This window comes from Lissotriton helveticus, chromosome 2_1 (genome assembly GCF_964261635.1).
Source record: "Lissotriton helveticus chromosome 2_1, aLisHel1.1, whole genome shotgun sequence".
Taxonomy (NCBI): Eukaryota; Metazoa; Chordata; class Amphibia; order Caudata; family Salamandridae; genus Lissotriton; species Lissotriton helveticus.
This window is the reverse complement of record NC_136059.1, coordinates 1555750092-1555775862: the sequence shown is the minus strand read 5'-3', so window position 1 is coordinate 1555775862 and position 25771 is coordinate 1555750092. Positions and strand designations below refer to the sequence as shown.

Below are 25771 nucleotides of genomic sequence, written 5' to 3'. Positions count from 1 at the left end.
AGATATTGGACGAAAGTTTTCCGGCAGTGACTTATCCTGCGTAGGTTTTTTAGGGCTCGCCTGCTGATGCGCATAGCGCATAGCTGGCGAAGCTCTATAGCGGCTTATCCAGGGTTTAACCAAGCACGATTCCTTGCAGTGCATGTGCTTTTTAGGTCATTGCGCAAGCGCAAGCCCTAAAAAGCGCGTGCACAATGCCAGCAGCCGCCTGCCTGCCTGCCTCGCATTAACACATCAAAGGCAGCTTCTCAGCGTGCGCTCATCCCCTAATTATATAAGTGAAGTAGTGTGGCTCACTGGTTAGAGGCGGCAGACCCGAGAGCAGAGGACGGCCCGGGACCAGGGTTCGATTCCCGGCGCGGCAGGTTTCTGGACCAGGGTCAGCGGACTCGATAATTCTCTCGCCTCGGTGCCCACTCTGATCAGCGATCACACTCGGCAACTCTGGGCATTAGCTTGCCTCATCTTCACTAACGGCCCCACCAGACCGCCGGGGATGCCTGGTCTCACCCTGGAGATACCCATTAAGGGACCATCTCTCAGGGAAGCCAGGAAGGGTTTCGCAGCGGTCGAAGCGCCTTGGGACCCTACGGGTAAGTAGTGCGCTATATAAATGCCTATACATACAATTATTCACGGCCGGCCGGCCGGCCGTACTTTCAGTTTCACGGCCGCGTTTCCTTTTACACACTTCATGGGCCCCGTGTTACACAACTACTAAAGCAGCTGATTCTCTGACACTCCAGTACCAGCTTGTGCTGAGCACAGGTCATTCATTGGACTACAATTACTTCGGCGTCCAGTGAAGAAATTCTTTGCGTCTAGTGTGCACATACTATTTTGATGTTCAGCAGGATTGTACGAGTGACGTCCGCTTCATTCTGCGTGGTTCAAGGCAAAGGCGCGCAGGACCAACGATCCTTGCCCAATGTTCCATTTATTTATGGGCCATTATTGCTTAACCCAATTGTTATCAATCCTATTTTTTTCTCCCATTTATCGAGCAGATGAATAAAGGCAGCAACAAAGGAAAACACGGATTTCACTTTTCTCTCGTTACTAATCTGTAGGGCCGCCCTTTCAACCCCGGAAAGCGAGCCTCGGTTATTGAATTACACGACTGAGCGGCTGCCACCTCCCTCCGAGCACCTCCCAGTGACCCGCCACATTACTATAATGCCACTCGCCTACTCCCCTGACACTTCCCTGTGCCCCCTCTCCCCGGGCGTGTCAGCCTCAGCCGGGCTAGGTGCCATTCCGCAAGGCTGCCTGCACTGCAGAGGAACCCGGAAGGAGATGGGCACGTCTCTCTGCTGCGCTCGTGCTCCCTTCTAGGCATGCAAATTAGGGTTGTGCACACTTGCATACACGCGTGAAGTCTTACATAGACTGTAATTATTGGCCCCTGTAGTCCACAGCTTCCCGCATTTCCTTTGCTTACACCCTCTTGAAGTTCCCACCCCAAAGAATTTAGAAGTATTTCCTGAGTTCAAGTTGTTGCTGACAATGAATGCGCTGATGTTTCATCAGCTAACTCTTAAACCGTTTTTCTCGTGAATCTGAAACTGGGAGGTTGTTGGGGACTCTCTCGTCTATAAAACAACACAAACAAGCATTGGCAATAGCAACAGGTCTGGAGTTGGCTAACAGCCTTTTTGCATTCTCAATTCCAGTTTTGTTTTGACATGTTTTTTTCACACGTTATTGTTGGACCGACTCCAGGGCTCTAACACCAATGTAAGAAAAAGTTGGCCAAAAGCAAAAATATTTGTAATCTCAACAAGCACACGTTCGCGGTAGTCCTTTGCACTTTATGTGCAGATGTGTAATTTATAAGACCAATAGCTCAGACTTTCCTAATGCGAGCCCTATTGCATTTCCAATGCTTGTTTTAACAGTGAATTAACTGAGGAAGACTTTTAGTCTTTCTCTGAGGAAGAAAACTAAAGGAGGGAAGAAAGACCAACAAAAAGGGCCAGGAAAACTAAGCCCATGGATAAAAAAGGGAAGGATGGATTTAACTCCATTAAGAAGAGTGGTGCCTTTGGCGGCACGCAAAAGAAAGGTGTCCTTGGTGGCACGCAGGATTGCTCCAATGAAGAGTATAATATGGAATTAAATGAGAGAAATGAGAAGAGGGTTGAAAAAATGTACGATGAGTATGTATTTGATGTGGATCATGAGGATGACTTGAACTACTATCTTGAGAATGATCAAGTCTCTACATCTAGGGTAATATTTAAGGACCTATTAGGAGAGGAAATGTTTAGCCCTTACGAATCCAGGCACCCTAGTAGTGCGGATTAGTGGCCACTGCCTCATGTGGCTAAGTTAATCAGGCATTGGGTCTGGCAGCCTTTAGAAAGAGAGGTGAGGGGTGTTTGAAGAGCGAGTGCTTAAGGCCCCAGATTGACAAAATATGCCATACTCCTAATCTGGACCCGGATTTAATTGCTTACTTATTTAAGTTGGGTAAGGATCCGTGGAAAGGATTACAACTGTCATTGAAACAGTGTCATGACCATTTGTTAGATGTGTTAGGTTCATTGGCAAAAATTATGGACATGGTGTAAGAGGCATACATAAATGGAGAGCAGGTTGGCGTGCAATTGTTGCGTGGATAGACCCAGAGAGCGATGGTCTTCTTGGGCAATGCTAACTCTGGATTGTTGTCAGAAAGGAGGAAAACAGTTTTGATGAAGATAAATCCAACGCTGGGGGATATAGCTAATAATGAACCTAGTGAGGAACAGAAGGGATTACTTTTTGGAAAAGGATTTAAGTCTTGGGAAACATGTTTCTACCTTTACAGTGCTGAAAAAGGCGCAAACAAACATGAGGAAGGTATTTGGTGGTGTTTTTGGTAGGGCCAGTAGACTGGGACTGTATGCTGCCTGAGGCTTTCAGAGATCCCAATACAATTTTTACAATGGAGGAACAGGAAGGGGATTTCAAGGTTCATCAAGCTTGTTCCTTCAAAGAGGAAGATTCCCCAGGACGAGGGGTGGAAAAGGAAGAAGTCAGTCAGGTCCGGGATCTCAAGGTGACAATGCAGATAAATACTGGGTGTTCCCTAGGAAAAGGAGGACGTTTACGGTTTTACTTGGAAGCATGGCAGAAGATTACAAGGGATCCTTGGGTTTTAGATGTTGTTCAAGGATTTGAAATAGAATTTGTTCCAAGGCCAATTCAAATTGTGGAACCAAAGGAATTGGTTCTGAGTCGAACAGGTAGATATTGTGGATTTAGAAGTGAAGGAGATGTTGGAAAATGAAGCAATATGTATGGTAGAGGAACATTTGCAGATTTTTGTAATCGCTTTGTTTTTGGTGGGAAAAAAGGCAAAGGTTGGAGACTAGTGATAAATTTGAGAAGTCTAAATTGTACCTTAGTTTCCAGACGTTTCAAAATGGAAGGAATTTATCTTCTGAGGGATATGTTGCACTCCAAAGATTGGTTGGTGAAGTTGGACTTGAAATATGCCCACTTCACTGTACCAATGAGGGACAGCTGTCCAATTTCTTCAGAACAGGTGGAGAAGCCAATTGTACTAATTTCTATGTCTACCATTTGGTCTCTCTTCAGCACCTTGATGCTACACGAAGTTGACGTGTGCAGTGGTAGCATACTTCAGAGAGAGGTTTTCTTATGATTGTGTATTTAGACGATATTTTAATGATCCCAAGTAAAGCTGATTTATAATACCAGTACAGAGCTTGGATATCCTTGGGTTCACTATAGATACGGTTGGAGCGATGCTAAGGTTACCAGAGAGGAAGGTGAAAATGATAAATAAAATTAAAAAAAAGAGGTGTTGAGTGCTACAGAAGATGTCTTTGACATTAAAATGTTTGGCCAGGATTATTTCCATCTTCAATTCAAGCAATTTTCTCGGATCCATTGCATTATCGAGCCTTGCAAAGGGTGAAATCAGATGCATTGACAGGTAAGTTAGAGGGCTCTGGACGTAGGTGCACCTCTGGTTCTCTTGTCCTGGGCGGCTGGATGCAGGGGTGTCTTTTGATGTCGGATTTCACCATACTGGGCCACTTGCAGTTTGGGGGGGTGCTCCGTGCAGAGGCTGCAGGTGACATAGGGGAGTCCTGGTGGGGTCAGCCCACGGTGCACTCTTAACTCTGGAGCGCTGGGGGGGGTCAGTGGGCCATCCAAATTCAGACTACTGACCTTGGGGTGCCTACACCCTTGGTGTGCTCACCCCATGTAGGGGAGTGGGCACAATCCCTAATCCTGAATGGGGAGTGCCTGCCATCTGCAAGATGGCAGGAACCTAAGAGTGGGCTTCATCTCGCCTCCCCCAGTGCGTGGGTGGACCAATGGAGGGAGTTCGGTGTTCGAAGGGTGAATAGACAGACGGAGGAAGGTGTTTGTTGAAGGACAAGGAGTAGATGGAAGGACAGAGGTGGGTGTTGAAACAAGTTTCGGCATGCTCTCCCCGTTGGTCCACCCACGCACTGTCCTTCCAACAACCATCCACATCCGTCTGCCCATTTAACCACCCACTGTCTTTCCAGCACCCACCTCCGTCCATCTATTACCCATGCAGGTGTATAGTATGCAAATATAGTTATGTACCTAATGGATATTAAAGATCGGTGAGATGCATGCACTATATTTGCTCCATAATATACATTTAAACACACAGATCAACAATGTAACTAAACACACTCGTGCACAAGCAGTATTCTGGGACATCCTAAATGGGATAATACTAGGTATCGCACTCATTTCAGATTAATGCAAAGTCTGTATATCTTCAACTGGGTAAATATATGCATTTTCAGGATGGCTGAATCTGCTAGAATCTTGCTAGACTTAATATTCATTTTGCTGTCTTTGCTTGAATGTGTAAGTTAGAACTGCTGTCTAGCTGTACCCTGATTTAAAGGGCTTTGTTCTTTCACATAATTAAAGTACGTAAATAATTATCAGAGAAACCAATTTGATGTACTCTTTGATTTGTGGCCTTCACTGACCAGTATTAAAGTACAAAAATGCCACTGATATGGGTAATTAATTTAGTATTGGGGCTGTTTTTCACCTTTTTGTTTGTTTTTAGGCTGTGAAAATGGTAAAAGAAACAGGATATTATGACCTCCTGGGTGTGAAACCCAACGCCTCCCAAGAGGAACTCAAAAAGGCTTACAGAAAGCTGGCACTAAAATATCACCCAGACAAAAATCCCAACGAAGGTGAAAAGGTAATTATAATTTGCTTCAAATATGTGGTTTGCTTTTAGTGTACAATATTTGGGAATGCTACTCACCCCTACACATTTGTTCTGTAAAATATGCATCCTACACCTAATGTAATCCTTAAAAATGTAACTTCGCCAATTCCTGTTTTTTTTTTTTTTCTTCAATCTTGCCCGGTATAGCAGGAAAGAAACTGTCTGAATATTCGGTTTAAGTATTTCACAGACGTGGTGGTAGTGTTTCACCTCTGGCATACACCTTTGAACATGAGTTGCCTAAAGGGATTCCCCCACCCCGTCCCATAAATAATATTGGTGTGCAGGGAGAAATGAAAACACTTGGACAAGACTTGGGCCTTGATTCAGTGCCTTCTGAAGCAGTAGGAACCCAGTCCGTAGAATTCTTAAGCAGGCAAGCTACAAACCCACAATATACTGGGACTAAGATTGCATCTAAATTGTCACCCCTTCACTTTTATCCGCCCCTTGCTACCTTTCATCTGATTAGAAAATACCATTTACTTCAGTCTGTAAAGGAAAGGTGTGCTTATATATATTCCTGCAAAATCTTATACCAGTCAGGGATGCTTGGAAGGGGCCTACTTTTGTCGTGTAGTTCCTAGGACCCCCCCAGGACCTGCACGTTTTTCATTACCTAAACTGAGGGTTTGGTGTGCAGACACTCTGGGCACCCCCACAGGATGAGTCAGCCGTTAGACCAGCTAGCTCTACGGTGCCACTACCACCCCCTGTATTCTACAGAGGTGTATGTAGTGTCTGGCAACCACTGAACATGACAACCCTGATTCCTCTGGTATCGTGGAAACAATACAGAATCTTTTGCTCAGTCACTCGTGCTTGCTTTTTCTCAGAATACATAGAATGACGATTGGAGCAGTTTCAATAATTATTCATCGGTCAAGCGTCAGTCTAGTGTGAAACATGTGAGCTGCGACAGACAGGAGCTGACTAATGTAATCGCTAGTACCAATATCGTAAAAAGTAGATCTATTTCTATCATAGTGCTAATAAGATGAATAAAAGCGCATTACATAAAACAATAGTATTGGCGTACTCCTACGATGTGTAGCCTACCTAACCGTGCCTAGCCTAGAGGTGTAGGTGTAAGTGCTAGGATATTTCCTAATGGAGGCAAGAATTCCCAGGAGAAGTGCTAACCCTCACCTGATGCTTCTGCATGAAGGACCCAGTCTCTGCGCCGAGTATGGCACCATGCAAGGGATGTCAGATCTCTGCTTGTCGAAGGATCAGTAGGTAGAACCTCGTCTCCGCTTGGAAGGAAATTCTCCTCTCTAGTAAGGGGGAGTGAGAGTCTTTTGTGGTCACTCCAAGGATTTTCTAGAATCGATACGTTTTAAAAACATTTGCTAATCTTTTTCTAAACAAACATTATCATATACAGCTGGCTGTTGGCCATGAATGAAAAAAGTGGTGACCCTTGTACAGAATAAATCTATTGTGCCTGGGGACATGTTTGTGTACGTCGGGTACAGGTATTAAGATATGGTCCCAAGAGCCTGATGTCGGAGAGGCAAAAGTAAGCTACTGGATAAAAGGTCACCTGTGTATAACCGTTATGTCGTGTGGATAGGACGCAATGTATGTAATTATTATGTACATGATGGAACTAACCTAAAGGACATGACACTTTAAAGTGTAAACTTGCCATAATTAGTGGCAAGAAGGCCCCTATTTATAAAATAGTCAGCAGGCTTATTGTGATGAATATCCTTTGTTCTTATTGGAAAACATGTGCTGTTCAGCCTTGTACCTTTTGTTTGAAAAACATTTTTATTCCACTTCCTCCTTTTAGTTCTGCTTTTTTTTCTTTGGAAAAGCTAATTTTACTGTTGGTGATCAGAGCGTGACTTTAAATAGAAATGCTCCTCATTCTGAGTACAGCTTGCTTTGACCCCTGGAAGCTGGCACTGTCACACAATTCCTTTCCCACAAAAAAAACTAGCACCAAAACAGCTCTTGGACCTCACCTCAATGAAGGCATTAGTAGTGTCATCCAGATCTTGGGTTGAAGTCCAATGTGTACTGACGCTAGTCACTACTGTCTAGTTTGGACATTGTCCAAAATCACAGGGATTACAACCAGTTTAGCGTCTAATTTGTGCTTCTCCCAACAGAACAGATTGTTGTGACTGTGAACCCACTTTTTGCATTGTGATTTTACTGCATGTTATCCTTTCTATGTCTAGTGATGTTTATTCTATACTTTGCCAGATACAGCATGTACACAAAATGGTAATTTTGTGTGCTATTGCATGTCCCGACTATCTAAAGTATGTTATCAATGAAGAACAACAAATGTGCCCCATGATCAGTTTGTAGGGTTTAATTGTAGAAGTATAAATCATTGTAAGATTTTAGGTTTTCTCATTTCTCGTTGACTAACTAAGCTTTACATTTTAGTTCAAACAGATTTCACAAGCTTATGAAGTGCTGTCTGATGCAAAGAAAAGAGGTTTATATGACAAAGGCGGGGAACAGGCCATAAAAGAAGGTGGCTTGGGTGGAGGTGGCTTTGGCTCACCCATGGACATCTTTGACATGTTCTTTGGAGGTGGCGGAAGAATGCAACGGGAAAGGAGAGGTAATTGCAATAAATTTTGTTGTTACTACTACTTTATTGGAAACCAGTTGATTTTGACATCCTATGCTGGACTTGGAAAAGTCTATTTGATACACGCAACGAAAACTAAATTGGTGATCTGTAGTGAAGGTAAGCTTGCAGTTGTATCCATATTCCGTTGGAACAGGAGCTTAATACAGTTCACTCGTGTATTTCTCTGATCAAAGGGTATTTTAAAATGTTAGTCCTAGTACCAGAGCAGCGTTCAGTTTTGCTAGGATGTATACGCTGTCAGCCATAAGCAAGCAAACACTCCTTTGGTAAACTTTAAACCTTTAAAAGTGTATGTTGACTGTAGTGTGATAATTTTTTGATCTATAGTAGTGTCAAAAATGATGGCAAGCAGTTTCCACAGTGGCTGATATTTTCTGTGGGTAGTGTAGATTAAGATGATGATAGTTCTATCCCTCCTTGCAAATGTTTAAAGTTGGTAATTTGAGAGTAAACTTATCGGGATTGATAACGGGTTTTTTTTTTTTTTTTACATTGTATGAACTGTACTTTTTTTATTTTAACAGGAAAGAATGTTGTTCATCAGTTGTCTGTATCACTGGAAGATTTGTATAATGGTGCAACAAGAAAATTGGCTCTGCAAAAGAACACAATTTGTGATAAATGTGAAGGTATGTAATGATGATGGTTATATTTTGATTACATTTGATTCAAGGAAACCTACATTCAAAATCTGACTGTAATAAAAATAGTCTCTTTTAATGCTATGCTTCTTGAAGCCCATTTAAAAGCCTATTTTTAGTGGCCCTATCCCAGTAACGTGACAAAAACATGCTTTTATTCAGAGGATCAAGTTTTTTTTCTTTTGCTTAGCAACGCAATTAATTTAGCCTTTACTTTTGGGGGCTCCACAAACTGTTATCCAATTGATGCAGAATAGTTGGCCTTACAAAATGTTAGAACGCAGCAGTGGAAATCCTCCATTCCTTCTTGCGATATCCCCTTTCCCCCAAGATTAGTACCCCTGTGTCTGAGTAGTGCAATGATAAACTGATTGTACTCATTTGCTGTTGACCTCGTTCTTTTAGGATTGGCTGAACACCGTTCTGCTATGACTTGGAATGGAATGGAATACATTTTTATATAGCGCGATAGCTACCCGCAGGCGTCCTAGCGCTTTAGCAGAATACAGGTGGGAGAGGCGGGTCAAGGTTATCTGCTGAAGAAAAAGGTTTTTAGTTTTCTTCGGAAAAGCAAGATATTGGGTTCCGAGTGGAAGGGAGTTCCAGAGCCTAGCCGCGTTTGTTGAGAACATTCTTCCTCCACTTCTTTCTCTTTTGAACCTGGGGTTAATGACTTGGAAGGCGAGGGTCGACCTCAACTGCCTATTGGGATGGTAGGGGGTGATTAAGGTGTGATTCAGGATTGCTCCTTTCCTCCAGTAGGCACGGTGGGCGATGCACATGCTTTTGAAGTTAACTCTATCCTTTACTGGCAGCCAGTGAAGAGCTCTTAGTTCAGATTTCACTGATTGCCGGCGGGGAATGCGCAGGAGAGTACGGGCAGCGCAATTTTGGATAACCTGCAGTTTTTTTAGGGTGGATTCGGGGACTCCTAGGTATAGGGCATTTCCGAAGTCCAGCCGGGAGAGGATTAGACCCTGGACCATGATCTGTCTGGCCTTGAAAGGGAGGAGCGGTAGGATCTTTCTTATGAGTCTAATGATGCCCATACAGGTGCCTGCTAGTTTGGTTGCCTGGTGGCCGAAGGTAAGTGCGTTGTCCAGCCAGATGCCCAGGCTCTTGATGGTATCCCTGGCTGGGGGTGCTGGGCCTAGGGCTGGTGGCCACAGAGAGTCAATGGATTTTAGGGGGGAGTTACCCAACACCATTAGCTCAGTTTTGTCGCCGTTTAGCTTCAGGTAAGACTGGCTCATCCAGGTGCATACTGCTTCCATGCAGCCTCTGAGATCGCTGGAGTAAGAGGAGGGGTGAGTCAGTGTAACCACCAGTTGCGTGTCGTCGGCGTAGGACACGACTTGAACGCCGAAAGGGCGTAATATTTCTGCGAGGGGGAGCATGCATAGTTAAACTTGGAGCTTAAGATTGCTCCCTAATATAGCCATAAGCAATATTTTTGACCAGTGTGGAAACCATATATTTACATGCTTGGTTTACTTACCTCCATGTCCTCTTACTGTGTATTCAATGGGTGGTTTTGTACATAACCCCTGTTTTTGCTAATTCTGTGGTTTGTAATTAACAGCCAGATGAATGTGCTCAATTTATAAACTGCTGAGCAGTGTGTGGGATCTGGCATTTCTCCAGTATTAGGGGTGTCTTTCATAGATTCACATGCTTGAATATTCCCCGTCGTCGAAGTGGGAGTCCCACGGTACATAAAATAGCAGTAAAATATGCATGTATACATGAAAATATCATAAATAAAATATACATACATATAATGTAATAAAATGTAAATTTTAAAAGTACGATAGAACATTATAAGCCCATTGAAAAGCCTAAGGGAGAACTCACTTTAGTAGCATATTAGTGTCATTATGTGTTGGTTCACATTCCAGCCAATCAGGCTGTAGCCTCCTCTAGAACCTTCTCCTCAGAAGCCCAAGTCCTCAGATTTTCTACCTGCTCTGCTCAGTTTTTCTTCTTCAACTCTAGCTGTTTTCTTCAAAAAATGTCTTCAAATAGGAAATCTTTATTTAAAGCCTGCCCTTCATGTGGTAAACTGCGCCTTTTCCATGAGGATCCACACAGTAAATGCATTTACTGTCTCTACCCCGACCACGAGGTAAAAACTGTAAGTACTGTTGCACTTTTCCTCCCAAGACTCTGAGGGATAGAGAGGCCCGTCTCCTTCTGTGGCTACAGAAGTTGAAGACTTCAGAGTCTGTGGTTTCTGAGGTAGAAAGTTTGTCATCTGGCGTTTCAAAATCCTCTCAGAAGCGTAGGTCTGAGACTGAGGTTCCATCTCCTTTTCTGAAGAAAAGTAGACTGTTGGAGTCCTCCAGGGTTGTCTCCCCACAGGATTCGCTTCAGGGCACGTCTACGGGACCTGGTTCTCTGACATCTGCGCCCAAAGCCTTGCCTTCCACTTTTACATCTGGCATTGGCTCGTCGACGGGCTTGTCGACGCGTCCGTCGACGTCTTCAGCGACGACGAAGTCGGTGACTGTAGCCTCTACGTCGACGACGACATGTACTATGTCAACCAGTGCTACGTCGACGACTATCACCTCGTCGACGATAGCCCAGGAGGTGAGACCCATTGCTTCTATTGTGAAGATCTCGTCGACGAGTGTCAAATCAAAACCGTCGTCGACGTTTCCCTCGTCGACGTTTCCCTCGTCGACGTTTCCCTCGTCGACGCGAACCCTGTCGACGCGAACCCTGTCGACGAAGATCAAGTCATCATCTAAAAGCAGCTCGTCGACGGCCCCTCCGTCGACGTCCATCATATCATTGTCGGCGACTTCGTTGGCGGCTGTCATCCCGTCGACGTCTACATCCTCGTCGACGATTAAGGCTCCAATCTCGTCGACGGCTCCGTCGACGGCAATGAAATCTTCGTCGACGAAGAAAAAGCCTTCAATTTCACCGTCGATTAAATCTATGGCGACGACACAGACGCCGCAGGTTGATTCTAAGACTGCCGCATTTACGTCAACGGGCTCGTTGACGTCTCATCAACCTTTGGCCACAGCTACCACTTTTACAGTGGTTACTGCTTCTACTTTGAGGACAGTACCTCTCTTTCCACTGAGTCCAGTGGGAAGTGGAACTCCTCTTCCAGACCAATTGTTTCAGTCTGGTGAGGAAGAATCCGGAAACGATTCAGAGGTGGAACAACTATTCGGACAGGCATCTAGTCCATCTGATTTGCACATTAAGTGCCAGGAGTATAGTGATGAGGGTGACTAAGTGGATAACGTCGAAGATGGGAACGAATTATTTCCTGTTGATGAATCAGAACCAGTTACTTCGGAGCCGGTTACGCAAATACCATTATCTTTGGTCATGAATCTGCAGCACATGCTAGATGACTATAACCGCAGGTTCCCTCCATCTACAACTGCCTCTCCAGCACCACAACTTCCTCCACAGCCTCAACCTCAACTTCCTCAAGCACCTGCACCTGTTCCACCAGCGTCACCGGTGGGTGCTCGTCCTGACACCGACAACGAGGATCCTGATGCTCGCAACACTGATAACGACAATGACGTCGATATGGATGAGTGGGACAATTACAGGGCTCAAACACCTTCAACTCCGCCCGCCTCACCTCTAGCATCGCCTCCAGTGGATATTGCAAATTTCCATAATTTGATGGTCCATGCTGCAAAGCGTTTTCATCTCACTGTCTAAAAACAACAAGATGAAAGTGAATGCTTCTTGTATGATTTTAAGGACCTATCACAAAGGCAATCCCACACAATACCAATCATTGACAATATTTGGCAGGCGGGCCTTAAGTTAATGGAACATCCAAATTCGGTACCTGCAGTTTTGCCCAGATTGGACAAAAAATATAAGGCTCCGGCGTCTTCCCCGGCCTGTTTGGTGTGACAACCGAAAGCAGATTCGGTTATAACTCAGGCAGCACAGAAAAGATCCCGCATTCCTGCTACACCACTCACGTCTCCTCCTGATCAGGAAGGCCGTAAGTTGGACTCCATAGGCAAAAAATGTACAACCATGGCGGCTACTACTGTGAGGGCGGCTAATACCTTGGCTATTTTGGGCCGTTACGACCGCCAGATGTGGTCCGAAATTGCCGCACTGATTCCTCAAATACCCGATGTAATCCGTGCAGAAGCGCAGGCCATTATTCAGGAGGGAGAGAGAATTTCATCCGAAATTATTGATTGCGCGCTCGACATTTCCTCCACGGGTTTTTGTCAATTGGCTGGGGCTGCAGTCTTGAGGCGTCAAGGCTGGTTGAAGTCTACCACCTTCCGTCCAGAGGTACAGGCAAAAGTCCTGGACTTGCCGTACGACGGGGATTCGTTGTTTGGCAAACATGTAGATGATGCCCTTGAGGCGATAAAAAAGGACACCGACACTGCAAAGTCCTTAGCTACCCTCCAGTATAAGAAACGCCCCTTTCGGGGGGCACGAGGTAGAGGCGGAGGTTCCTCTACTTTTCGAGGATCAGGTCAATATCGTTCATACAAAACCTACAACAATAACCGGCTGAGGGGTTCCTACCAATCCCAGAATCGTCAGTCCACCGCCAGACCATACCAACGTAAAACAACATATAGAGGTGGCTGAAACAATAAGAAGCAGTGACCGTCTCAGTTCCTTTCTTCTGCCGACTGTAAATCTTGGAGGTCGCATCTCAAAGTACTTTTGCAAATGGTCCGAAATCACCTCCGACCAATGGGTCCTGGACGTGATCTCCAAAGGACATACCCTGGAGTTCGCAAAATTCCCTCCCACACGTCCACCTTCGGGGCCACCCTCTCCCCATCTCAAAGAACTTTTGGCCCAGGTGAAATTGATGATCAAGAAAGGAGCCATCGAAGTAGTGCCGCAAGGTCAACGCGGCAAGGGGTTTTATTCCCGATTTTTCTTAGTCAAGAAAAAGTCGGGGGAATGGCGTCCAATTTTGGATTTACGTGCCCTGAACAAATGTATCATTTAAAAAACTTTTCAGATGTTAACTCTGCTTCAAATTCTGAATTATCTCAATCCAGGTGAATTCTTTTCAACGATCGACCTCCAAGACGCATATTTCCATGTGTCAATTCACCCCAGACACAGGAAGTATCTACGCTTCAGTCGGACAGCTGCACTTCCAATTCAAAGTCCTACCATTCGGCCTTAGATCAGCGCCGAGGGTCTTTACCAAGATCTTGGCCCCTGTAGCTGCCTTCCTGCGTCTGCAAGGCATCCAATTTTATCCATACCTGGACGACTGCCTCATCAAAGCCAAGCCTTTCCACCTGACGGAGCAGCACACCCAAGTCTGCGTCTCACTTTTCCAATCCTTGGGGTTTTCAATCAATCGCCAGAAGTCACACTTTCATCCGTCGCAAAGGCAAGATTTTCTCGGAGCCTCGCTAGATTCTCCGCAGGGGAAAGTGTTTGTTTCCCAAGAAAGACAGGACCGCATGGTAAAGATGGTGCACTTCCTACAGTCAAAACTGTATGTTTCTGTCCGAATGTTCAAATCATTCCTTGGCATGGCTTCCTCGTGCATCCAACTTATCCCCAATTGCAGATTGCACATGAGGGCTCTACAGGAGGAATTAGACAAACAGTGGAAACAGGTGTCAGGGTCATTCGAGGACAAAGTCCTCCTAACACCTCGCATCCAGAAAGCGCTGGAGTGGTGGGCTCACCCTCCAAACATATCTGCGGGCCGTTCATTCCAAGACGAACCTCCGACTCTGACGCTTACAACAGACGCGTCTCTCGAGGGATGGGGAGCGCATCTCGACGGCATGTCTGTAAAAGGAAAGTGGAGGGCTATCCAACGTACTTGGCATATCAATCGCCTGGAACTCATGGCGATTTTCTTGGCCCTAAAGTCCTTCCAGAGGTTAGTGCAGGGACACACTCTGCTGGTGAGGACAGATAACACCACCAGCATGCACTACCTCAACAAACAGGGCGGCACGAGGTCTCTCCTACTTTCACAACTGGCACAAGATATATGGGATTGGGCGATTCAACACCAAATTCATCTCACAGCCATCCATGTGCCGGGTGTGGCCAATGTTCTGGCGGACTCAGCCGGGCGTCGTCAGACAATCACGAGTGGGAACTCAACCAACCGTCGATTTCATCTTCCGGCGGTGGGGTCAGCCGCAGATGGATCTTTTCGCGACTGCTACCAACAGGAAATGCCAACGCTTTGCAAGTCGGCATCCCCACAGAGAGTCGAGCGGAAATGCATTTTCGATCAATTGGTCGAACAACTTAATCTACGCTTTCCCTCCACTTCCTCTAATTCCTCGCCTGTTACACAGGATGAGGTTTCAACCTTGCCACATCATCCTGATTGCACCCAAATGGCCGAGGCGTCCATGGTTCACGGACCTGCTCCTATTTTCACAGTCCGACCCGATACCGCTTCATCCTCTACCTCACCTCCTCACGATGAAGCAGGGACAAATCTGTCACCCGGATCCGGCATACCTCCAACTCCATGCCTGGAACCTTATTACAATGAATTTGCACGTTTGAATATCGACGAATACTGCAGAGAGGTGTTAGCGCGCGCTCGCGCTCCATCCACCATTAAAACCCATCAGTTAAAGTGGAAGCGTTTCTGTGTCTGGTGCCACACTAAAGGTTTGGACCCCATGACCGCAAAACCGGAACCGATCTTGCCTTTCTTTTTATCCCTGGCGAGATCAGGACTTGCACACTCAACTCTTAAAGTGTTTCTGGCGGCGATTTCCCGCTTCCGTCATGATGGTTCTACATCTCTATGTTCCTCGAGAATCATTAAGCAATTTTACAAGGGCCTTTTTAGGATGTTTTCACCTATTCGTCGCCCTCCACCTGCTTGGAGCTTAAATTTGGTCTTGTCTCAACTGCTTCTACCTCCATTTGAGCCTATCCACTCTGCAAGTCTAAAATTTCTCACATGGAAAGTTGCTTGCCTTGACATCCTCGAGACGTGTCGGTGACATCCAGGCGTTTACCATACAGCCTCCTTTTCTACAATTCTCCAATGAGGCTGTGACATTGCGAACTAATCCTAAATTCATTCCGAAGGTTCCCAGTGACTTTCATCTCAACGAACCTGTAATCCTGAAGACTTTCTTTCCTGCTCCGCAAACTCCAGCTGAGCGGTCATTACATTCATTGGATGTGAAACGTTGTCTCAAATTTTACATTCCGCGAACTGCAACTGTCAAAGTCAGATCAATTGTTTGTGGCGTATGGCCCAATTTGCAAAGGACAACATGTTACCAAACAGACCATAACGAGGTGGATATCCTTTTGCCACCAACGGGCTGGGAAGCCCCTTTCTGCTCCAGTTCGTGCTCACTCAACTAGAGGGGTGTCTACTTCTGCTGCCCTTTTTGCGGGGGTACCCCTGAGGCAGATCTGCAGAGCTGCTACTTGGTGTAGCAGCCATACTTTTACAAAACACTACTGCCTGCAATCAACAGACGCCGCAGATGCGGCAGTAGGTCAAGCGGTGCTGCGGAATCTTTTCCAATAAAGGTGAGCCTCTGTTGCTACCCGCCTCCAGTCATAAAGGTTTTTCTATTACTATTTTAGTATTTATTACATATTGACTGATATGTTTACCTTACTTGCTTTGGTATATCACCTTTATGACTTATGTGATGATTTACTGCTTTCTACTCTTATTCAAGCATGTGAATCTATGAAAGACACCCCTAATACTGGAGAAGAACAAAAGTTACTTACCTGTAAACTGTGGTTCTCCAGTATTGGTGTCTTTCATAGATTCACATGCGACCCTCCCATCCTCCCCTCAGAGGCTCTCTTCTCCTCGGGCACTTTTTACTTACTTTGTGCTACGAAAATCTGAGGACTTGGGCTTCTGAGGAGAAGGTTCTAGAGGAGGCTACAGCCTGATTGGCTGGAATGTGAACCAACACATAATGACACTAATATGCTACTAAAGTGAGTTCTCCCTTAGGCTTTTCAATGGGCTTATAATGTTCTATGGTACTTTTAAAATTTACATTTTATTACATTATATGTATGTATGTATATTTTTTTTATGATATTTTCATGTATACATGCATATGTTACTGCTATTTTATGTACCGTGGGACTCCCACTTCGACGACGGGGAATATTCAAGCATGTGAATCTATGAAAGACACCAATACTGGAGAACCACAGTTTACAGGTAAGTAACTTTTGTTCTTGTTGGTGTAGAAATTACATGAACTATTGAATGAACAGATGCTAGAAGCAAGGCTGTAATAAAAGTGGTAAACCGCATGGATGAGAAAGGCTGATTAAAACATTGAGTGATTGCAGAGAGAAAGCTAACATCAAGTCTTAAACCAAATGTATGGAGTGGCAAAAAAACACTAATATTTCCAAGTAGGGGCCAAAGTTTCGTCCGTTGATGTGAGAATTGATGAAAGAAGTTTCACCCGAGTGATCGGAGCAAAAAGCATATTTCCGACGGTAAGAAAACTGAGTGGTGGTAGTGAGAGTACAGCAGCACAGTATGGGCCTCATGCTTCAGGAAGATAGCCAGGAAACTAGAGATTTAATGCAAGCATTGCTAGTAATTTATGACCTACAGGGCACACCGGGTTGTATGTATTTAATTCACTGAGCTTTCTTGCAAACTGTTGAATGGATACTAGTCATTCTTGTGCTATTAATGTGTCTTACAACTCATTCCTAACACACTAAATATGAAGGTAATCCTGCTAGTTTCTGGTCTGATTTTAAATGTATGGATGTAACAAACTGTAAAATTGCTTTTTGGCCTCCTTAATTAGGTTCAATGCTTGATTTTCCATTTGGCAGATACATTTTTGGTCTTGAGTCTCATCCGATACTGTTTTTCTCTTCAGGTCGTGGTGGCAAAAAAGGTGCGGTGGAATGCTGTCCTACATGCAGAGGCACTGGCATGCAAATAAGAATTCACCAAATCGGGCCAGGAATGGTCCAACAGATCCAATCCATGTGCATGGAATGCCAGGGCCAAGGAGAGCGAATCAATCCAAAAGACAAATGTAAAACCTGCAATGGAAGGAAAATTGTAAGGGAAAAGAAGATACTAGAAGTTCACTTGGATAAAGGTAGAGCACTTTCTTAAGGGACGTACATTTGTATTGCCTAGGGCTTCATAGTGTTAATTACTTGATTGGTGTAATGTTTGATCCAAAGTCCTACACTGTAAATACCAGTGCCAAATGCAAAGTTTTTTTCCCTCAATTTTTGTAGTTCTATGATGCATAATTGTGTAAACAAACTTTCTGATGCAAAAAGGTTTGTTCCCAGGTCTGCAACAAGAAAATGGATTGATGAACTCTTTTCTAACATGTTACTTTTTAGTCTTATGTCGAGAAATGCTTACAAACCACCTTTCTTCTGAAATAAAATAGCATTTCTCTTGAATAGCATCCATTGGGTATGTAAGGTCTGTTGCCAAGGTATAGCAATGAGTCTCTCGTGTGTATGGTATTTCAATTCAAAAAGACCAGTAATGTTAAGGGATTGACTACGGGCACAGTGCGCACAAATTGCGATGCACATCGCTTTCTTGAGTTTCTTTTGAGGGTGTGCCTAAAAATTCAAGGAAGACACTAATGACGGGTGTGGGTGGAGTATGGCGAACACTGCTTTGTTTGTGGTGCACTGGGCTCTGTGAAGCAGCGTTTGACAAGTGACGGTGGACCATCTATTACTCAAACTTGTAGTGCACTGGCAAAATTCTGGTCCTAGCTCACACCTGAACACCAACATTTTCAGCCAGCTCCAAAAACGTAGTGTCAAAACCTGATTGACTTGAGGAGTTGCACCTCAAAAAGAAGATTGAGCTTGACAAATGCACTACCGATCTTGGATGGAATTCAAGATATCGTCCTCATAAATAGGTTCCAACTGGTTTAGCATCAGCAGGGTATAAAAACGAAAGGGAGCTAGTGCAAGCACTTTGTATTCTACACAAGACTGTGATTTGGGCATTGTTGGTCAATTGTCAATCTTTGATTAATTTTGGTTTTGTGAAAAAGGTTCTTTTATAATTGTCAGTTTGTCACTTTGTGAGAAGCAAAAACAAGCATTTGCAATGCAATAGGTCTCGCATTTGCGAGAGTTTGAGCTATTGGCATTGTAAATGATAATGCCATTTATTTATATGTTGGTTTCAAAACAGATAAAAAAGGCATTGTCATTAACAATGCCAATAGCTTAAACTTTCGCAAATGCGAGACCTAATGTAATGTAATGTAGACATGTAATCGAGCCAGTCGCAGCAACGGAGCAGGCTGTTGGAAATGTCACAGTGAAAGCCCCTTCTTTTTATGCCCAACTTGAGTTGAGGAGTAGGTGGGAGTGATGCTGGTCAAACAAGTCCGTCCGTGAAGCAGGGGGCGGGTAGCGAGCCTGCTTAGAGGAGAAAAACAGATGGCCTGAGAAGAGTCCGAGAAGAGAGAGCAAGAGGAGAAATAATCAAGGGAACAGAGAGTCAATGAAGGGGAATGAAAGAGAGAAAGAGAAATAAGGTGATAGAGAGAGTAAATAAAGGGTAAAAAAAACGGAGAGGGAGAGAGAAAATGAAGGGGGAGCAAAAAGAGAGCGAGAAGATGCAATAAACAAGAGCGGCCGGGAAACTGAAAGTACGGCCGGCCAGCCATGAATAATTAGGGGAGGAGAAGCTGCAGAGCGCACGCTGGGAGAAGCCCTTTGATGTGGTGGCGGCCGTGAAGAAATGCAATTAGGAGGGAGGGAGGTCGATGCGCGTGCTTGTTTGGTCACGTGATTCACGTGAACTCGAAGAAAACCGCACGAAAAAACCCTTGGTTTCATGAGTATTTTGAGCACTTGAATTCTCGCTCCGCTCAATGCGCATGCGCATTGATGGGTCGCGAGACCTAAAAACGTTTTAAACTCATGCAAATCTATTACTGTGATGAGAAATATATATGGTCCTAATAGTGTTTTTATTGTTTTACAACAAATATAGTATCACCATAAGTGTAATAAGGATGTATTTGGATGTAGTGTTTTTAATTGAGAGACGGTTTGATGATTAAAGTCTTGCTATATGATAAAATTCGATATTTTTACATAACAGTAGCGTTCAGTGATAAGACAGAGGATTAATAGGCGGGGTGCATCCTCTAAATAAGTATATGGTATAAATCAGTATATGGTATCAATGTGAGTGCGCGACACAAAAGGTATCCCTTTCTTTTGTAATCTGAGAAGAAATGTGGCTATTTTAATGCAAGTTACATAGGCTTACTGTGGGATTATGAAATGTCATGGCTTTTGTGAGACAATGAATATTAGTTCAAAGTTTGTTTCTTACTCAAGGATACGATCCATGCACCTCTGCAACACACTGAATTGGGTGTGAGCTACAGTATGAGAGCTTGGAATAAAATAATAATAAAGGTTACTTTTGGTATTCATGTCAAAGCCGTTCATTCTGGTGCATTTTACTTTTATAATTAGTTTGTACGGGCGGGAGCTGCTCCTTTTCCCTTATATTAAGATGTCTTCTTACATTGTGTACTCTAAGTTTAAAATGAAACTGCTTTACTGCACCAAAATAATAAAACAAACTAATATACAAGTCCATCTTCTGTATTTAAAAGACTAGAGGTTTGCTGCGTGAACTACATCTTTGCTACAAATAGTATCCCAGGACTGGGAAAGTTTCCCTTGGCACTGGGGTATGTAATTGTCTTCGTGACTCTGTGGGTTTTGCAGCATTGCTCTGTGTGGCACTCACCAAAACAAGAAAACCAATCGCCTTGCAATAACAGCCACTGTGAGGGAGATGTGTAGGAGACAAGCACAGTTGCTTTACTGAAAGGAACTTATTACGCCGCATGGTGTAGGGAAGCTCTGACCAGCGGAGAGACTGTCCCGCCTCCTGGTAAACATTTCCTAGAGAGAACGAACTAGCTCACAAAATTATGAACGTTTCTGTATAGGTGGCAGATTAAAGGAAAGAAAGGCATACCATGCTCTAATTGGTTAAAAGCTAAATTGACCGCCCACCCCGCCCCCGTTTTCTTTTTCACAGGTGTGCGTGGAAGCCGGAAAAATTCAGTGGGTCCAATGCATGAGTCCTGATTGCCAGTGTTTCTAAGGAAATCTACTCAGTAGTGACTAATTTCGCAACTACATGAGGGCTTTGTATCAGACTGAGGAGTGGCTACTCCCACCTGCTCAAGAGTGAAACGTTCATCATAAAAAATGACCAGGTGCTCTCAAGACCTCTTAATATTAAATGAGCGAAAACGCAGGATTAGAAAAGAAGCAGCCGGGGCTCTAGATGGCATCATAGACTAATAGATGCTGGGGCACTCTCAGTGGGTCAAAGTAGAGGTGGAGACAACCAAGATTGGGGGACACGCACATGAGAGAGAGAACACTGGAGTGTAGGAAAAAGCACCAGAGCAACACAGAGTGGGGAGAAGCAGACTGCTGGAAAATTGATGCACTCTTAAATAGAGTGCTTAAGCAAAAAGAAAAAAAAGATAGTACCCTAAAAGTGGGAAATACAGAGGCTATGCCCCAGGGGATGGACAAGCGCACAAGATGGAAGAAAATGCCATTGAGTAAGAAGTGAACAAATGAGTGACAATAACGCCAATCAATGGTAAGCAGTGGGTGGGTCTGAAGCCCACCATAAGTTCACCGTAGAACTTTTGCAGCCTAGACTCAACCTTAAAAGGAACCATGTTGACTAATTACCCTGATGTGGCCTAGCTAGTCTTAGGTTCAGAGGGCTCTTTCACCTCGCATTCCCCCCCCCCCTCCATTCTCTGGGCTTGTTAACAGACTTCCTCTCCAGATGCTGTATTATGTCTTGCACCATGACACTCGAGGTTCCTGGCAACTGAAGAAAAGATTCTCTCAGCTCGATTTGCTTCCGGTCGGAGATTGGTCTAGTGCATGTAGGAGTGAAATATACTAATAACATTTACAAGGCAAAATAGTGGTTAGCTTTGTAATAAAAGGCCTCCATCATATGAGTCCAACTTAATCTCTTAATGGGGATGATGCAAGCATGTGACATATACCAATGTTGGAAAAGTTAGTTACCGGTAAGTAACTATCTTCCATTTAAGTATTCTTGGAAGAGCTTAAAAGCATAGTCCCGCCTATTGTTTCTCCAGCTCTGTTCAGCGATCCCCATTTCAATGGCTCACTCAAAATATAGGGAATGATCCTTTGTGTTGTTGTGGAAATAACATCAAAATGTGAAGTTGGCTAGATGCATGCTACACTTGTGATTGTTTTAGACAGAAACTGTTTCTGCCAGTGGTAGTCACTTTCCCATACTGACAAAACTATTCAGTTGCCAGCCTTCAACAGAAAGTGGCACATTAGTCCTTAGATTTACATTCTAGGTGTTGAGGTACTCTACTATGCATAAACGAATTGAGGGGTGTGAAAAGCTAACTCTCCTCTGACACCGAACTTTGCACAAACCATAGAGCCCAACTCGATTGGATAAATCTAAAAACCCACCCGTCGACCTAAGGGGAAAATAATCCTTTTTAGGTCTCGCCTGTCGATGCGCATGCGCATCGAGCTTGCGAGACTATTGCGGCTTAAACAACCTTTAACTAACAAGCAAGGAATCGTGGCGATTCCTTGCAGTGCCCGTGACTTTTAAGCTCAATGCGCATGTGCATTGAGCTTAAAAGCGCGTGCACATCAGTTCCCTCAGCCGCAATCGCCGTCTGTTCCCTCAGCCGCATTCCTCCGACACCTTTTGAAGTGAAGCTTAGCTTCACTTCAAAGGCCCGGCTTCTTCACACCCACATGCCGCTCTCCCCGCTCCGCCCCCTCCCCTGCCCGCCGTGTGCATTTCTCCTCCACCCCCTCCCCACAGCAATGCCCTCCGTCTTGTTTCTCCTCTTTCCCTCCTCTCCGGCGTCGCACAGCGTAAAGGGGGGAAGTCCGCACAGTCGTCGCCGCTCAGCCCATTCACGTCGCCCGTTTCTTCTCAGACTTTCATTCGGTGAGTTGTGACAGAGTCCTTGGGTACAGTGAAATGCATGAGCAAGCTGTTTTACTTGGATAGGGGCCGTCCGGTCTTTCCTGGCCACAGCGGCACCTTGTCTAGAAGGGTGAAGTATTCCCCCAAAGGCCGGTCATGGTTCTGGCCTGTCTTTCCGGTGCTGTGAAGGCTTCTTTGGTAGTCGGGAAGGCTTCGGCATCTTTTGTCATGGGGTGGCGGGGTCACATGGATTAATCCTTTACTTTATACTGCGCGACCTGGAGTCCTAGTGAGAACATATCCATTGCCTACTCTCCTCCGGCTCACGTTTGTCTTTATCGGTCGTTTGAATAAAGATCTCAGTCGGAGAGCTTTTGTGCGACCACAACTAGCCGGTTGTCACAGTGTGGAACCGGTGCTTAGTCGGAAATGTCATGCGGACTGGACACCGACAAGGTGATTCCAAGGCCCCCACTGTCTAAATGAGTAGTTAGTACACACTTACGTTAAAAGTAATTTTCCGTGTTTGTACAGTAACTGGAGAACTGAATGCATAGACCTTTAAATTTGCCATTCAGCACGTAAATTACTGAATTTTTTTATTGAGCAAGCTCGATTTATTTATAGAGTAATGCTCTTAATGCCATCCGTATGTCGAGCTAAGCCCCGCAAATCTGTGAAAAATGAGAACCACGAAGATATGAACGGCCCTTGTATGCAGCGCGCACTTGTGTGCTATTGTAGCTGATAAAGATTTGTCAGCGCCCTCCCTAATTCCCAACCCCCCACCCCTCCCACCCTCTCCCCGCTCCGCCACCTCCCCTGCCCGCCGTGTCGCAGATCACAGAATCTTGTTGATCTACTTTCAAGCGCACGGCCGCTAGGCCGTGCCTCCCCTACTCTCCTCCCCCCTCCTCCTCCTACTCTCCTCCCCTGCCTGCCGTGTCGCAGCTGTCTAAAGCTAAAGCTAAAACTGCTCACACAATACTTGCATTGTATTGCATCGGTGGATTTGCTGGAAACTCGCTTTGTTGGTGACTTTTCTAGTGGAATGCTCAGACCATCCAGCAGAATTATTTATTGTACATCCTTTACCACTACTATTTATTCAATAAAACGGGAGATTTTGTATTCATACTAATTTTGGTGTCTGGGTTTTGGGTAAGCACTCGTAATGATGGCCGTCAAACGGGTTTCCTTTGATTTCTGTCAAGTGCTGTCGAAAATCTGTGCCAGATGAAGGAAAGTCCTCCTGCTCGCCCAGCTCTGGGTTCATTGCAGACTTTCTCTTCTTGTTCTCATGATGATCACATCTTTTAAATCTGTAATGCTCTTAATGCCATCCGTATGTCGAGCTAAGCCCCGCAAATCTGTGAAAAATGAGAACCACGAAGATATGAACGGCCCTTGTATGCAGCGCGCACTTGTGTGCTATTGTAGCTGATAAAGATTTGTCAGCGCCCTCTCTAATTCCCAACCCCCCCTCCCCGACAGAACAAATGTAGTCTCATCCAGCTCATCCCATTATCACTGGCATCTTAAATCATTTTTACAATAAGAAAGCTTTACTTTTAAATTAAAAGCATATCAGCGGCATCTGTGCCACTGCCTCCGAATCCCACCAGCGCGGGTACAATCAGCCGGTCTTATCTTTGATTTATTTCTTTGGACATATGGGCCGCGCGAAGCTGTTTGGAAAGGAAATGTCCGCCCCACTCCCTTTAAGAAATATCCAGCCACAATCTGTCCATCTTGTATAGAACCTGCTCCAGGTCTCTTTATTGATTAGTCATAGTATTTTAATGATCCTGTTTGCACTTAGTGAGCATGTTTTAATAGTGTTTAAGTTATTCGATAGGAACAGGTTGCATAAGAACGATTTTATTTCTACATGTTCCTTTTTTGTTAATGATTCGTTAAGCCTTGTTCTAAATGGTACTAATATTTTTGCACATCACATTATAGCACCAAAAGTAGCAGGCCTAGCCTTCCCTCACCACACAAGTTCGGCAAAGCTAAACTGAATCAAGTTTGTGTAGCTTACCACGCGATTATCATCCTTTTACGATGTTTATTTCAATACAAGAGGACAAAACCAGTTGTTTTGTGCCCCTCTTTATTAACGATTATAATGCAAGATGGCAAGTGTTTCCATTCTTATGCATGCAAAATCCTTCGTTTTTGCAGCAGATTACACTACACTTTATTTTTCGACTCAGCCCCACCCACTGTGACTAATGGAAGAATAGGTTTCATTTTTAGGTCTCGCCTGTCGATGCGCATCGAGCTTGCGAGCCTATTGCGGCTTAAACAGTCTTTAACCAAGTTGCAAGGAATCGTGGCGATTCCTTGCAGTGCCCGTGACTTTTAAGCTCAATGCGCATGTGCATTGAGCTTAAAAGCGCGTGCACAGCAGTTCCCTCAGCCGCAATCGCCGTCTGTTCCCTCAGCCGCATTCCTCCGACACCTTTTGAAGTGAAGCTTAGCTTCACTTCAAAGGCCCCGGCTTCTTCACACCCACATGCCGCTCTCCCCGCTCCGCCCCCTCCCGCCGTGTCCACTTCACTTTGACGGCCGCAGGCCGTCTCTCGTGTTTCTGCTTGTTTAATTGATCTCCGTTGGTCTTTCTCTACTCCCTCCCCCCTCCCCCCTCCCCCCTCCCCACACGTGCCCGGTCTCTCTTCCCGTCTCTCAGTTCTATCTGTTCTTTCTTACTCTCTACCTTTCTGCCCCGTCCCTCTCTTTCGTTTCCATTCTCCTTCATCTTTAGTTCCTTTTGTGTAGTTCTCTTATGTCACACTCGTTCTCTCTTTTCCTCTTCATTCTCGCTTTCTTCTATGACATCTCCCTCTCGCAAGTTCGCTGTCTCCCGCTCTTTCCGACCGATTCGTTTGGTCATTTCTCTCTCCTCCTCCCCTCTTTCCTTTCTCTTTCATTATCTCTCTCCAGCTCACCTGCTATTGATTTTTACTTAGAGGAGTCGCAGATAAATCTTTTCAATCTCCTAGTACTTGGGCCGGCTCCTCAAGCATCGCTCCAGGCCCCAGATGCACGAAAAACCTCTTGTGTGCCTGCGCAAGTAGCCGCTCTCCTCACTTTTCAGGTTACTGCTGCTGCACTTTAACTCCAGGGAGCTCCTCAGATGCATGCATGCCGATCCTCGCTGCCCCCCTGCTACCCCACTGCTGGGGTCTTTAATGGTGCACTCGTTTATGTCCCCGACCGAGGGCACCTTGGCCACACCACTGCAGCGGTTCGTATTCCTCGAAAGCGTTTGC

At 44.9% G+C, this 25771-nt stretch overlaps 1 protein-coding gene across 1 annotated transcript in view; it reads left to right on the top strand.

Annotated features, from left to right (window-relative positions):
* The window catches only part of DNAJA1 (DnaJ heat shock protein family (Hsp40) member A1), a 165884-nt gene that overhangs the window by 39209 nt on the left and 100904 nt on the right, over positions 1–25771 (top strand). Inside the window, exons 2-5 of the mRNA XM_078676518.1 lie at positions 5078–5218; positions 7655–7835; positions 8393–8497; positions 17377–17604. Of these exons, the coding sequence (XP_078532644.1) occupies positions 5087–5218; positions 7655–7835; positions 8393–8497; positions 17377–17604 (646 nt within the window). The 5' untranslated portion in view covers positions 5078–5086. The remainder of the gene's footprint in view (positions 1–5077; positions 5219–7654; positions 7836–8392; positions 8498–17376; positions 17605–25771) is intronic.